This window comes from Corythoichthys intestinalis, chromosome 2 (genome assembly GCF_030265065.1).
Source record: "Corythoichthys intestinalis isolate RoL2023-P3 chromosome 2, ASM3026506v1, whole genome shotgun sequence".
Taxonomy (NCBI): Eukaryota; Metazoa; Chordata; class Actinopteri; order Syngnathiformes; family Syngnathidae; genus Corythoichthys; species Corythoichthys intestinalis.
The window spans coordinates 65336257-65351629 of record NC_080396.1 but is presented as its reverse complement, the minus strand read 5'-3'; the positions used below and the strand labels follow the sequence as shown (position 1 = coordinate 65351629).

The 15373-nt window shown below is 39.6% G+C and overlaps 1 protein-coding gene across 4 annotated transcripts in view; it reads left to right on the top strand.

The window, feature by feature from the left end:
- Positions 1 to 12862, top strand: part of csde1 (cold shock domain containing E1, RNA-binding) — a 38583-nt gene extending 25721 nt beyond the window's left edge. For all 4 annotated transcript variants that reach the window (XM_057824812.1, XM_057824803.1, XM_057824792.1 and 1 more), the window contains 14 exons: positions 50 to 131; positions 1948 to 2076; positions 2169 to 2294; positions 2379 to 2594; positions 2663 to 2803; positions 2897 to 3061; positions 4692 to 4799; positions 7808 to 7986; positions 8067 to 8179; positions 8260 to 8379; positions 8468 to 8646; positions 8738 to 8901; positions 8999 to 9131; positions 11524 to 12862. In XM_057824812.1, the coding sequence (XP_057680795.1) occupies positions 50 to 131; positions 1948 to 2076; positions 2169 to 2294; positions 2379 to 2594; positions 2663 to 2803; positions 2897 to 3061; positions 4692 to 4799; positions 7808 to 7986; positions 8067 to 8179; positions 8260 to 8379; positions 8468 to 8646; positions 8738 to 8901; positions 8999 to 9131; positions 11524 to 11571 (1903 nt within the window). In that variant the 3' untranslated portion in view covers positions 11572 to 12862. The remainder of the gene's footprint in view (positions 1 to 49; positions 132 to 1947; positions 2077 to 2168; positions 2295 to 2378; positions 2595 to 2662; positions 2804 to 2896; positions 3062 to 4691; positions 4800 to 7807; positions 7987 to 8066; positions 8180 to 8259; positions 8380 to 8467; positions 8647 to 8737; positions 8902 to 8998; positions 9132 to 11523) is intronic.
- Positions 12863 to 15373: the final 2511 nt, after the last annotated feature.

Below are 15373 nucleotides of genomic sequence, written 5' to 3'. Positions count from 1 at the left end.
TTGCTCAAATTAGACTCTCTAAACTGTATCCACTTCTTGTTTTCCCCAGTACTGGTGCAGTCAGCGCGCGCAATATTCAACTTGTGACGAAAAAGCAAATGAGGTGCCAGGGAGTTGTGTGCGCTACAAAGGTAATAGTCATGTGTTATAATGCTTGAGTTTAAAACAAAAAGCAACCTCTAGTAGCACTGGTTTGAAAACTATTAAACCTAGGTTGTTTTGGCTTGATGTTTTCATAATATGCAGTCTTTATGTATGCCAATTCCTTATAATTAAATAGATTGTCACACAACTGAATACATAAGGACTTCCTCGAATTTAAATATGGTACCTGAAGTTGGCCCTCCCATCAAAAATGATGTCAATCGTTTGTGCTGGAAAAAAATTTGTATGTGCTGCAACGGTTTTGTCGATACAGTGGCACCTCGACATGCGATCGCTTCAACACATGATCTTTTCGACATCCGACGTAAAATTTGACTCGCCATTTGTTTCTACATCCGACGACACCGTCACAGTTTCTTTGTTTTGCCGGAAGACTGATGCACGGCGAGTTTTCTTGTAAAAGAAATCAACACCGGTTCCAAGAAGGTTAGTGCCAGTGGGCGGGGAAAGGAAAAAGTGACACTTACAATTGAAATGAAGATGAAAATTAAAGAAAAATATGAGTATAGTGTGTGCATCTGCGAACTGGCTCGACAATACCTCCGTAGAATGTCGATCTCGATGGTCCTCCTCCGACCTCCGTTCACCAGGTTACAATTATTATTGTGGTAACATTGCCAAAGAAATCGCCAGCTTCGTCATGTTTCTAATCATTTATTCCATCAACTTGTGCAACACAACATGCCTACCGTCGGCTGCAGTTGACACCAGCAACAAAACATTAAGAGAGAAAGTAAATTAAAACCGCACTCTCACCATCACGTGGTGCATTCAGGTACAGCAAAAACGTCCGCCATATTAGAACCCAATTCGTTACATTATGACAGGAATTATTATAATCCAATTATTATTTAAAATTGTTTTGCCATGTGTAGTTGCCATTTGTAATAGTAACAGCAATATTTATTATGGATTTATTGTGGGTTTTCGAGCTGTGGAACGAATTAATCGATTTATAATGTATTCTTATGGGAAAATCTTGCTCAAAGTAGGACCATTTCGACTTACAAACAAGGTCCTGGAACGAATTAACTTCGTATATAGAGGTACCACTGTATTTTGCTTTTAATTTATAGTGATGCAGTCCCTCATCCACTGGGGAATGGAACTGCAATGGTGTCATTGGTTTGTGCTCATTTGTGTCCCCCATTTACTGCAAAATGGACCCAAAGTGGTGCCAATGGTTTGCGCTACATTTGTTCTAGTTGTTGGGACACCCTTCTGTTATTAAGAGAGTTGTGACGCTCCATCAACCACTCGAGTTTGGATACGGAAAGGCTGCGAGTGACGCCATCACTCAAAAATGAATATATCAAACAATAGCAGCACAAATGAAAATTTTTACAGCACAGACGTTTGACATCATTTTTACATAAATTTGCGTCTGATGGAGGGGCCATCTTCACGTAGTTAAATGTGGTTGGTCCTGCAGTTTAAAACCTGATGAAATATATTATTTTGCCAAGATAAAGATATAAGTAATGATAACACCACATTCATTGATTGCCAAATGACAATCATGGAAATCTGTTCATACCTGATAAATAAAACTGAAGCTTATTTAAAAGAAATATATATATCACCACCCCTCTGCAATTAGTAATTATTTTCCCCCCCAAAATATGTGCTTATACTTTGGAAAGTTACAGAATTTGTCTTTTACGATACATGGAAATCATTTTGGTGGAATGTTTTCCGATATTCTAAATTCTTGGAAACTATTTACAATTATGTCAGTTTTTGACATATTTCAGTATTTTTAACCATCTATTCTCATTTCAGGAGGCTTTTGGCTTCATCGAGAGGGCTGATGTGGTGAAGGAGATCTTTTTTCACTACAGTGAGTTTAAGGGTGATCTTGAGGCTCTGCAGGCAGGAGATGATGTAGAGTTTACAATCAAAGACAGACAGGTGCCTTTCAGTTTTTTACCCATCTAAACATGTACACAATTCTTCAAATAATGTATTCTGACTTCTTAATCCATGTGTTCTTGTTGTTATAGGGTAAAGAGGTTGCCACAGAAGTGAAACTTCTCCCTCAAGGTACGGTCATCTTTGAAGATATAAGCATTGAACAATTTGAAGGAACAGTCACTAAGGTCATCCCCAAGGTTCCCACTAAAAATCAGGCAAGTTGATAGTTTGATTGTTTTAGAAAATTGCTTGAATAGAGAGCACCTTAATTTTAATTGATCTTTCTTCTGCTGGCACAGAATGACCCTCTCCCAGGCCGTATCAGCGCTCGGATTGGATTCACTGACAAAGAAATGCCGTTTGGTGAAAAGGACACAAAGTCAAAGGTGACTCTTTTAGAGGGAGACCATGTACAATTCAACATTTCCACTGACCGCAGAGACAAGCTGGAGAGAGCCACAAATATCGACATCCTCCCAGACTCCTTTGATATCACTAAGGAGACTCGTGAAATGGTAAGCAAGTCAGATTGATGTGGTGGTGGTAAATGAAGACGCTGAACTAACGTTGAGCGTTATTTTAGGGGGTGATTGCTGCTATACGTGATGGATTCGGATTCATTAAGTGTGTGGATCGTGATGCTCGGATGTTCTTCCACTTCAGTGAAGTTCTGGAGGAAAGCCAGCTACACATCTCTGATGAAGTGGAGTTTACTGTTGTGCCTGTTTGTTTCATTTTCCCTTTAATGCTCTTTGAGGTTTGCCTGAAGTTTGTAATTAATGAAAGTAACTCAATCTTATGATCTCGTCTTTGCAAGGATATGCTGTCTGCCCAGAGGAACCATGCAGTACGCATCAAGAAACTACCGAAGGGCACGGTGTCCTTTCATACCCAGTCTGAGCAACGCTTTATCGGGGTAGTGCAAAAAGAAGGCGTGTCAGCCACAGCTAAAAACGCGAGTCCCAGCAAGGGCAAGGAAAAGGTACTTACCTATCATTAATTTGAACATATATAGGCAATTGATGTTACACTGAAAAGGGGTTACTCAGATTTTATCATTTTCTTTTACCTTTTTGCTTTCTTGTTCAATGACCACTTCCTCTTCCCTCTTCTTGTGGTTAGAAAAAAGACAAGGTAGGACTCAGGCCTACTGCATGTCGTTGAAGTTAATTATATCACACAAATCCTCAATCTCAGTTTTCTTGATAAGAACATTTCGATCTAATTGGCGCCTGTTCCTCTTTTTAAGGGTAAAATGGTAGACAAGGTTAGTGTTTACAGTTACGAAGTTGATTTCCTTTTTGATGTTTGCAGCTGACGGCATGCATTTGGTCATCAATTAACTCAGAGTTTTGGAGATATCAATTTAATAAGGATGGCTGCAGAATTATTATTAGAAAGAACTTCAACAATGTTAATATATTAACTCATTTGCTGCTATTGATGGAGATAAACCTCCTATCCATTTGAACTGGGAAAGCTGGCAAAACGAATGAACAAATGTTCGTCGCCTGCCAACCTTTCCACTTCAAATGGATGGAACCTCTAGAGTGACAAAATAATCAGAATTCTCAGCAGACGGATGAAACGAGCCACACGATTTGACCGCTATCATCGTCAGTGGAATTAAAAAAAAAAAAAAAAAGTTATGCGCCTATATATAATTTGCCTGGCGACCGGCCGGTGGATCACATTCCGAGGGCGAAGCAAGCCACAGCAAACAGACAGCGGAGTGCAAACGTGACGTTGCTAAAGCGACAAGTAATTGGCGTGAGCGGAGAATGGAGAAGTTTATTCAACATGGCTAGCGCGAGCCATGATGACTGTTGTCAATGACTTGTTTCGATGTGTTTTTGGTAATTTAAAACTGGTTTTACCGCGGATTGGAACATATTCTCGGCTCTCCCGTTCGCCATCTGTGTTGTTGTAGACACGAATTTCGGCGCGCAAGAGTGACGTTACTCGTTAAGACCACGTCACGCAAATAAACGAATCTGATTGGACGATTGAGTTTGTACCTTGCTCGAGAGGCCGTTAATGGGCTGGGTCCCAGACTATTTCTCACAGTGTTTGAAAAATACAGGGAGAATAGTCTGGCTGTGCCAGGCAAATATATAATGCATATTCTAAACAATATTTTGCTTTTTAGTGGCGGTAATCCCTGATGCTGGTAAAGGGGAAAATGCATACTATGTTTTATCAATTTACAGCTGTTGATAAATGTTTTCACGTTGCAAAATATATTTTACCTCACTTTGAGGCTTTGGTGGTCCTTATCAAACTTGTTTGGGAAAGATATAGTTAGGATTACAAGAACTTTACTGTAACATCATTACCAATGCCTACATGACCATTATACTTGACCAAGTTCATTATCAATTTAGGTCTCTCATGCATGCAGTATTTTTAACAAGCTTTTAAATCATATGATTCCTTTGATTTGCGAGTTTGGTGTGGTTCATTGCTAATTTTTTAATTTTATTTTTTTAGAATTGTTTTTAAATAAAGGTTGATTGCCATGTGATACATGTAGCCATGTACTTACCCACTTCATGCTCATTAATATTAGTTTATTATGTTACATTTGATTTAAATTGTTCCATTCATTGTAGGAACCTGAGGATGGAGTGATTGCGTATGAAGACTGCGGAGTGAAGCTCACTGTGGCGTACCATATAAAAGATTTGGAGGGGGGATATCGCCCTCAGGTTGGAGACAAGGTATCATCTGACTCTATAACTTGGGATATTTTATATACAGTGGGGAGAACAAGTATTTGATACACTGCCAATGAGAAAACCCATTGGCAGTGTATCAAATACTTGTTCTCCCCACTGTATATACATGTACAAGCTGTAATGATGTAAGACCGAAATTACCAGTTACATTTTTGTATTCAGATATCGGTCACTCTCCTAGATTTTTGACCAGGTATAACATGTCTAGACATGTGCCGATAACCAATTTCAAGGTATACCGTAGTATGAAAACGTCATGGTTTCAAAACCGCTAGAATTTTCCGTTATACCGTCCCTACGGTATTGGCTATTTTGTATGTCCCAAAAATGCAGGGAGAAATCCCTCGTTTACAGCTGCAAGGCTCAAGTCAGTCATGATCACAAGTGCCTCGTCCTTCTCTGTTGCAGTCATTAATAACTATGCTATAACTCCCTTCAGCCAAATTTACACTTGCACAACCATAAATTAGCCATGCGAAAGATGAATGAATGGTAGGAGGTAAGCCTGCACAATATATCGTTTGAACATCGCCATCGCAATGTGCGCATGCGCAATAGTCGCATCGCAGGACGTGCAAATTCTTTTTTTTTTTTTTTTTTTTTTCAACATTTAAAATTTTGTTTTACTTCATGAACGCAGCAAGTGTGCAGATCCTGGATTAAACTGAGTTATAAAAATTTGGGCCGATGGCGCCATTATTCAGAGCATCGGAATCGGGTGAAAAGGATCGGATTTTTATTTCAAAACAACATACATTCCACAGTGTCTCACTCTCCCTCCTGCTCGGCAGCGCGACCAAACTGTTTTTCTTCATCAACAGTGCCGCTATCCCGAACGGAGCTTTTCAAGTTATTTGGTGAAAAATTTCTCGTTTTAATATCGCAATATAATATCGCAAACTCCCCAAAAAATCGCAATGATAGTTTTTTCCAATATCGTTCAGGCCTAGTAGGAGGCATATCTGTTCGTCAAAGTAAAGGATGGACTTGGGTCTTGTGTGCATTGCCCAAGTACTGTAGCTCTTATGAAAGAATATTGACACTACAAGGTATGTTGACATGAAGTAAATCAAAAGTGGAGCAAACTGTGCTTGAATGAAAATGTACTGTACATACTTTTTTTTTGTGGTTGGCCTTTGAACAAGATCGCAATTAACAGGGAACTTGAAACTGCAGATGGCGAGAGACAAAACTTATCTAGAAAAGTGACAAATACATTGGATTTCTTGTGTTTATTTTAAAGTTTGTTTGTTCCAGATTCAATGTTTAAGCAAAACTTCAGTGTGTTGTAATTGGAGCAGGGGGAAAAATGCAAAATTTTCGTTTGTACTATTGTTTTTGAGATATGAGATATTAATTTTGAGTGATGATGTCAGGCAGCCCCCCATTTATTGCAAAATAGACCCCAAATTAGGCCTGAACGATATTGGAAAAAACTATTGCTGCGATTTTTTGGGTGTTTGCTATATTATATTGCGATATTAAAAAAATATGTATTAAATTTTTTAAAGAAATTTTCACTAGATGACTTGAAAGCTGTTTGGAAAGACTATGGATGACTCACCATGACCACAGTGTACAGTGATCTTTCGTTTTTCGCGGTTAATGGGGACCAGAACCCGCCGCGATAAGTGAAAAACCTCGAAGTCGTGCACCCCGCCCTCCAAATTTTTTTTTTTTTTTTGTGTGTGTGTGTGTGTGCTCAATGTATTTATTCAGCTTTAGCATTGGAAGGAGATACATATGACATGTTTTTGTCTCACTTTTTCCCCAAAGTATGAATTTAAAAAATGTGTGTGTGTGTATGTATATATTTATCTCTGTCTCTCTCTCTGTCTCTGTCTCTCTCTCTCTATATATATATAAATGGTTTTAAGCACTTCAAATGTAATAATTATGATCAGTTTTAAACATAACTGTCCAACCAAATAATTTTTGAACAAGAATAAAGTACTGTAGTAGAAAAATGCTTGGCTTTATTAAATACTTCTGTTTATCTACCTTAGGTGTGACATGTAAAAATTACAAACTCCTCATGATCACTTCTGGCATTTATTTCATATGTCACGAACGTCCCCACACACACGCATTCATTCCAAAGCGGCTTCTTTCCAGAAACTAACACGTTAAACGATGATTGACACTTGCTGCGTTGTGATGTCCGCTTCTTTGGCAAGATCAAAGACAACTAGCATCGTTAACTTTAATAAGCAAGTGCTGCAGTGACTGTGAGGTTCAAAGAGCTGGGAGAGGGATGGTGTGAGGCTGTGCTCAGAGTAGAAAGCAAGGCGTATGTGGATTAAAAAAAAATAAAAACTATCGCAAGTCCTTGTGATGGGACTGTCGCGCACATCGCGATGGCGATGTTTGAACGATATTTCGTTCAGGCTTACCCCAAATGGTGCCATTCGTTTATGCTATGTTTGTGCTGTAAAAATTTTTGTTTGTGCTGCTATCGTTTCATAGAAATTGAGATCGCAGCACCTCCGTTGCGGTAACACAAGAGGGGCCTAACAGAAGGGTGTCCCAGCAACTAGCGCAAACGTAGCACAAACAAATGGCACCCCTTCGGGTATGTTTTGCAAGCTGCAAGTCACGTCTTCACTCAAAATTAATAGCTCAAGTCCCCCATTTACTGCAAAATGGACCCAAAGGAGTGCCATTTGTTTGCGCTACGCTTGCACTAGTTGTTGGGACAGCCCTCTGAGAGTTGGTACGCTCCGCCAGCCGCGACGGAGGTGATGTGATTTATGTCATCATTTTTAAAAATCAATATATGGGGCTGATTGACCTCGGATTGACCTATAAAAGAATTTTTAATATCTCAAGATAGCAGCACATTTTTTTTCAGCATAAACGAATGACATAATTTTTCTATAAAGTTGCTTCTGATGGGGGGGCTAACTTCAAGGAGGTTTCTTATTTCATTGGGATTCAAATCAAACTAAGCCATTTCAGCTTTGTATGACATGGTCCTCTTTAACCACTAGGTGGAGTTCTCTATCAATGAGGTGAAAAGAAGCGGCCAGCAGACTGCTGTTTCCATCAGAGTCCTGAACCGTAATGCCAACAGTGGCAAGCGACTGCAAGGCTTTATTGCCACACTGAAGGATAACTTTGGCTTCATTGAGACTGCAAATCATGACCAGGAGATCTTTTTTCACTATAGGTAAAATTTTGAATTCTTATATGGAAACTTCAACGAAGGAATGAAATATGTGTTGAAGCGTGTGTTGTTTTCAACTTCAGTGAAATGTGTGGAGACTTGGATAATCTTGAATTGGGCGACACAGTGGAGTATACTCTCTCCAAGGGAAAAGGAAATAAAGTCAGTGCTGAAAAAGTCACCAAAGTAGCAGCTGGTATGAGTTCACTTGTTTTTGTGGGTGCAGTTGTCAGTGTCATAGCATTCAATGAACATGGTCAAATCCACTGTTCTCAGTGAATGGAATTGGGGATGATGTAAGCACGACAGTGAATGGAGGTAAAGTCATCCGTCCAATACGCAGTGTGGACCCCTCTCAGAAAGAATATCAAGGGCTTATTGAGGTCATTGAAGAAGGTTGGTCTTAGAGTTCAATGTCAATGTTTTTCTGTCTAATAAGAAAAAAATATTCATTATTATTATTTGCTCTTTGGTTGGTTGTCAGGTGGAGGAAAAGGCCAAAGTTATCCATTTGGAATCATGGGTTTGGCTAACAAGGTTGACTGTCTGCAAAAAGGAGAACTGGTCAAATTTCAGGTTTGCACAATATCCCAGACTGGACAGAAGATGGCCTGTAATGTGGTTCCCCAGCGCCGAGCCATGGTGGAGTGTGTTAAAGACCAGGTTGTTGCCACACACAAACTCATTGCCTCAATATTGAAGTGTTTTGCCTGTAGAAATCTAGTCTCAAGTTGATGCGTTTTTTTTCCCATAGTTTGGTTTCATCACATACGAAGTTGGCGAAAGCAAGAAGCTTTTCTTTCATGTCAAAGAAGTGCAGGATGGCTTGGAGCTCCAGACTGGTGACGAAGTGGAGTTCTCAGTCGTCTTTAATCAACGCACAGGAAAATGTAGTGCCTGCAACGTGCGCCGAGTCAGGTGGGACCATTTTTTGAGATTTGTGACTCCATTCAGCCCACTGATCATTTGTAAAAGTTTAAACATCAAATTTTATTCTCTGACCCTGATGTTTCAGTGAAGGGCCGAAACCGGTAGTGACTCCACGTCCTGACCGTCTGGTCAACAGACTGAAGAGCATCACTCTGGATGACGCCAGCGCCCCTCGGCTTGTCATCGTTAGACAGCCACGTGGTCCGGACAATTCAAAGGTACTTCATTCTGATAACCACACAAAAGCCTCCCTACTAATAGGATGCTATTTCTTAATTAATTGCTGGACCCATTGTTCACCAAAACCAATGAACAAATATCTTCATTAATCTGGAAAACAATTAGTATTGAAAAGGGAGCTCCTACTAAATACCATCTAGCATCTCTGCAGACAGCAACTAATTTCGTAATCGATTTAATCGATTAGTTGTTGCAACCTTAGAAACAATAGCATTCAGGCTTAGGGTTTACTAAAGTAAAATCCTACCACTATTTAGGAAATGGACTTAAATGAATTATAGTTGCCAGAATTTAGCATCTCTTATTGAGCTATTAACAGAGCTGGGCAATACTATAGATATATTGTTTTTTTTGCGATATGAAAAGACATAATAGGCATATTACAATTAGGGTTGTTCCGATCATGTTTTTTTGCTCCCAATCCGATCCCGATCGTTTTAGTTTGAGTATCTGCCGATCCCGATATTTCCCGATCTGATTGCTTTTTTTTGCTCCCGATTCAATTCCAATCATTCCCGCTAATTTTTCCCAATCATATACATTTTGGCAATGCATTAAGTAAAAAACGAATAAAACTCAGGCGAATACATACATTCAACATACAGTACATAAGCACTGTATTTGTTTATTATGACAATAAATCCTCAAGATGGCATTTACATTATTAACATTCTTTCTGAGAGAGGGATCCACGGATAGAAAGACTTGACTTTGTATATTGTGACTAAATATCGCCATCTAGTGTATTTGTTGAGCTTCCAGTAAATGATACTGAAGGCCATGCCCAATGCATGATGGGAAGTGGAACCATGACAAGTGAAAACACGACTGGGCATAGTGCTACCAATTCATATATCTTCTCTGCGATGGGATATAATTCAAGGTGATAAGAAAAAGATCAATTGTTATCTTACGTCCCCACATTGCTTCCCATGATATTTCAAATCGTAGGGAGGGGGATTGTAAGGTTTTAGCCTATTAAAATAAGGTTCTAAAGGCTGCCAAAATTCTCTCTACTCATTTTACGCTGACTTTTAGCTCTCTAGATTAGCAAAACGGCGCCATTACAGATGAAGTGCGACACTGCGTGAGTGAGTCGTGCAGCGCATGCATTAATTGCGTTAAATACTTTAACGTGATACATTACTAAAAAAATTAATTACCGCCGTTATTGGGATAAATTTGATAACCCTACCTTAAGCCTAAACTAAAGACTCTGGATAAGTGTAACATATTATGTCTGTAACGTTAAATACAATTAGAAAACGATTTAATTAAAAAAAATATATATATTAAAAAAAGGCATGGCCGATATTTTTTTGCCGATTCCAATACTTTGAAAGTGATGTGATCGGACCCGATCGATCGGGACGCCGATCAATCGGGACATCTCTAATTACAATACGATGTTCCGTTTCAAATACATTGCAAAAATATATTTTTGCGAAATACGTGATTTTCCATTTAGCATCTTGCAGTCCGAACATTTTGTAAATAGAGACGCGTTTTAAATGCCCCGATCTGTTCCAAGCACAACTGACAAGCCACATGAAATTTTATAATTGGGGTAAAACCGCAATAAAACAACAGCCAAACACATTTGAATCATTCCATATACATAACCTAACCAAACCGTTAATACCTGTAATGAAGTAGATAATAGAACGAAATGCAAGGGAGGGAAAAAAAAAATCTTACCTTTCGAATGAGACCGTGTCCTTTCATGAAATCGATTATGCCTATCGCCTATCTCACTCTTCGTGACACAAAAGCAGAAGGAGACCTATGTTCTAATGTGCTATTAATGTAATGTAATGTGGGCTTAAAAAAACTATTCGAGTCAAAAACACGAGGAGCCTTGTGCTCATTTGGAAGTCGACCCGCAACAATAACACAGTCACGCCTTTGCATGTCATCATACTGCGACACATGAATTAAAACGTAATGGGAGAGCAGAATTTCATTACTAAGCATGATGGGACATATTATGACCAATAGGGCAGCAGGATCTTATGGCGTGACATTTAAAAGCAGGGAGTACATACATCTTTTACAGTATTGTATAGTATTTTTGCCTCTCGTAACCTGAAGTTTCTTTAACAAGAGGCAATATTTTCCCGTTCAAACGTGTCTTAACAAATAACATTTGAAGAGACGTTCGTAAAGAAAGTTACCACTGTATATAGAAAAATACCATCATTAAAAGATATTTGTACCATACAGAAGATTAGATTTTGCAAACAATGGCTTCAATCAAAAACAATGTAAACGTTGATTTTCATGGGACACAGCTTTCACAGAATATTATTTTATTAGAAAATACAGTTTGTGTGAGATCATTAACATACAAATCAATTGTCTCCCATACAGGGCTTCAATGTGGAGCGCAAGACTCACCAACCTGGTGTCATTGACTGAGCAATACTGTTTGGTGCTGGTAGGAGGGGGGAAGGGGTCAGATCGGGGATATACTAGTCAACCCAACATGGCACGAGACGCTTAAAATCCAAACAATACAACAAAACAAACAATACAATTTGGCCCACTTAATTCAAGCGGGTCAGATTTCCCCACCCCGGCCCTCCTCCTTTGTATGACGTTCTTGATGATTGCACATGGAATCTGAGCGTGTGCATGTGTGATGTGTCCTAGCTGTGTGAAGGGACACAGCCTTGTCCCTCTCAACCAGACTGTGGCCACCTGTGCCCCCAATTGTTTTGGAATTAGCTTTGTCTGGAATTCTGCACCTGTAAAGTGTCTACTTGTTTAGTTGGAGTGAATGGGTGTGCGCGCATGTGTGACTGCATGTCTTAGAGTGACTTTTCCATCTATTGTTTCCCCTATATTGTTTGCTTCTTTACACATAGACACTTGAAATGGTTTCATTGTGAGATCTCTGCTACTGTATGCTTTCCTACAAAATGCATAAAGCAAAGTTCCCTCCATAAGGAGGATCATATTTCTCATGTGTGAGCTTCAACCGAGGATTTGTCTCTGCTCGTTTTTTTGAGCAGTTTTTAAATGCTTGAATTGAGAGCTTTTTGAAAGCATGGCGCGTGTGTATGTGTGTTCCAATGGGATTTACTTTTACCAATCTGGAGCCTTTAGATACTTTTTTGGTATTCGCGAGCTCCACTAAAGCAATTTCTCCCAGGTGCAGAATTCCTTTTGGCATGTTATATCTGCGAATCGTTTTTTTTTTTCTTTTTGTAATTGCTCACGTTATTGCTTTTTCCATTGAAACTCAGTCTATTACGAAAAACAAGGTGCCTAAAATAATTAAAAAAAAAAAAAAAAAAAAAAACTACAAGCAAAACGAAGTGGGTTGGTGGGGCTCAAGACGGTTTGTTTGGTTATCAGCCGGCCACCAATATAGAGAGCAATCTTTGGATGGCTCTCTTGTTCAGTAGACATAATGTTATGCATCCCAAACCCGGGAGTTGAACAATACTGTATGTAATGTGTGCTTTTCTTCCCTTAGTTAAAGTCAAACTTCATATATAAGAGAACAAATTTATGGGGAAAGAGTAAGGTATTAGAAACTTAAGTTAAAAAAAAAAAAAAAAAACAACAACAAAAAAAAAACAGAATGAGGATCAATCAGTCTGCAGAGATCACTGGGTTTCAGTTGAACCGCGTACAAAGGTTCCTATGTACGTTTGTTAATGGTCTTGAATGAATAAGCAAATTAAAGTTTTATGAACATTAATGTGGTCTTTTTGTTGTCATTTTTGAGTATCGCACTGTTGTCGAGAGGTAGAGTGCATGTACACACGAAGAATGTATTTGCGCACACGAGGAAGAGCGCATTTGCTCACACGAAGATGATGTGCAGTGGAGAGAGAAAGAGGGGAAAGATTGCAGCTTAGCTCGCTGTTGTGCTTTATTTAGATTTAGGGTCTATTTAGGGGTACTTAAAGGGTTAATTCTGACTTGTGCGGGAATTCGATTTACGTCGCCAGCCTCAGAACGGAACTCATTCTTGACCCGGGGACCATCTGTACTGCATACTATATTTTTCAGACTCTTAAGTTGCACTGGAGTATAAATCGCACCAATCAAAATGCACAATGAAGAGGGAATAAAGGTATAAAAGTCGCACTGGCGTAGCAGTTGAATTTTGGTGAGGTCATTTTATTTAGAGACTAAGGCCATGTCCACACGTAGCAGGGTATTTGGCAAAAAGAAGATATTTTTCTATGGTTTGACCTATCATCCACATGCGCACGCAGATTTAAACCAGGCTCCATCATGTGGACACTGATAACCGAAAATTTTCGTCACTGGCTACGACAAATTTTGTCCTCACATCACACATGAGACCGATTTTTACATTCATTCATTTTCCATGCCGCTTATTCCTCACGAGGGTTGCGGAGGTGCTGGAGCCTATCCCAGCTAACTTCGGGCAGTAGGCAGGGTACACCCTGAATTGGTTGCCAGCCAATCGCAGGGCACAAGGAGACACACAAACATTCACGCACACACTCACACCTATGGACAATTTAGAGTGTTCACTCAGCCTACCATGCATGTTTTGGGGATGTGGGAGGAAACCGGACTTCCCGGAGGAAACCCACGCAGGCACGGGGAGAACATGCAAACTCCACACAGGAAGGCCGAAGCCCGGGATTGAACCCTTGATCTCAGAACTGTGAGGTAGACGTGCTAACCACTCAGCCACCGTGCCGCCCCGATTTTTACATTAGGAGTATATTAAATAGGCACTTTTTTGCTTCCTTTTTTTTTTTTTTTTTTTTACAAACTCTTGCTGTGCTTCTTATTGAATAATGGGTATTTTGGACAATTATGTTATCGTTTTGAATGTACTTAAAAGTTAATGAAAGCGGTTGGCTGTGGAAGTTTTTTTTTTTTTTAACACAAACGTGCTGATGTGGACGCAATTATTTTTCCCCGACGTATTAGGGCAGAATCCTCGTTTTAAAAAAAAAAACCTGCTACGTGTGGACATGGCCTAAGTAAGCACAAACATACAGAGGTTGGACAAAATAATAGAAATACCCAAAATTTTGGCATCATAATCATTGAACATATTTGTTAAAGAATGGCATGAAGAACATTCTAATGAAGATGAGCATCTCGTATGGCCGGCACAATCTGCAGACCTCAACATTATTGAGCATTTATGGGGCGTTTTAAAGATTCAATTAAGACGTTGATTTCCACCACCATCGTCTTTAAATGAGGGTATTATAACTGAAGAATTGCTTAAAAATCCTTAGGAAACAATTCACAACTTGAAAGAATCAATACTTCGGAGAATTGAGGCTTTAATTGCCGCAAAAGGCGGACCTACACCATATTAAATTGATTTGTTAAGGTGTTTCCATTATTTTGTCCAACCATTGTACATTATAGCTGGAATAAAATGAACAAAGTGCTAAATAGGTATCTGTTAACATAGTCATTCAAATACGATAAACTCTGAATATCACTCCAAAAAAAACTACCAAATCCGTTCAAGTCTTCATCTACAGCATTGGTCCCCAACCTTTTTTGCGCCACTGACTGGTGTAATGTGGGCCTTTTTTTTCACAGACCGGCAACGTGGCAGAAAATGACAATATAAAATAACACGTCAAGGCTAAAAACGATGAATTGCAGGGAAAATGTTACCATACACTGAATCAGCCTTTTTTAACAGCAGCGTCTCCTAAAACTTGTCGGCAAACATCCTTGGTCGATAGCCTAATGAGTTCTTCTCCAATCGTGAAAGGTTTCTTAGCTTTAGCAATACGGTTCGCCATGAGGTATGATGCTCTCAGTACGTTTGCTTTTGTTTCCTCGTTTGCTAGCTTTTAGCCACATAATATGCAGAATGGGCTTCGTTCTGGCTCAGCAGGGGGCCTTTTCCCCGTAAAAAAAAGCTGTCCAAAGATGTCGCCGCCCGCAGCACACCCCAACAGCAGCTAAACTTACTGTTTACATTGACTGGCGCTGGGCTGCTATAGGTGTGCAAACACCCTAGTACTTGCGGCCAACCACTAGATGGCGACCTATGCAAATCTTTACTCTGAGTAGTCTACCTGCATAGACCCTACTCACCAACGTCACAGAATAACGTGTCGCTGTATCCGGCCGCCATATCGTCCGTCATTGTTTATCCGTGTTCTCAATGGTTTCAATTTATAGTGCAATTAATGGAAACTCAGGTGCTTTCCGACGCTGCAAACTCATTGGATGAGTTGCATAAAAGGCG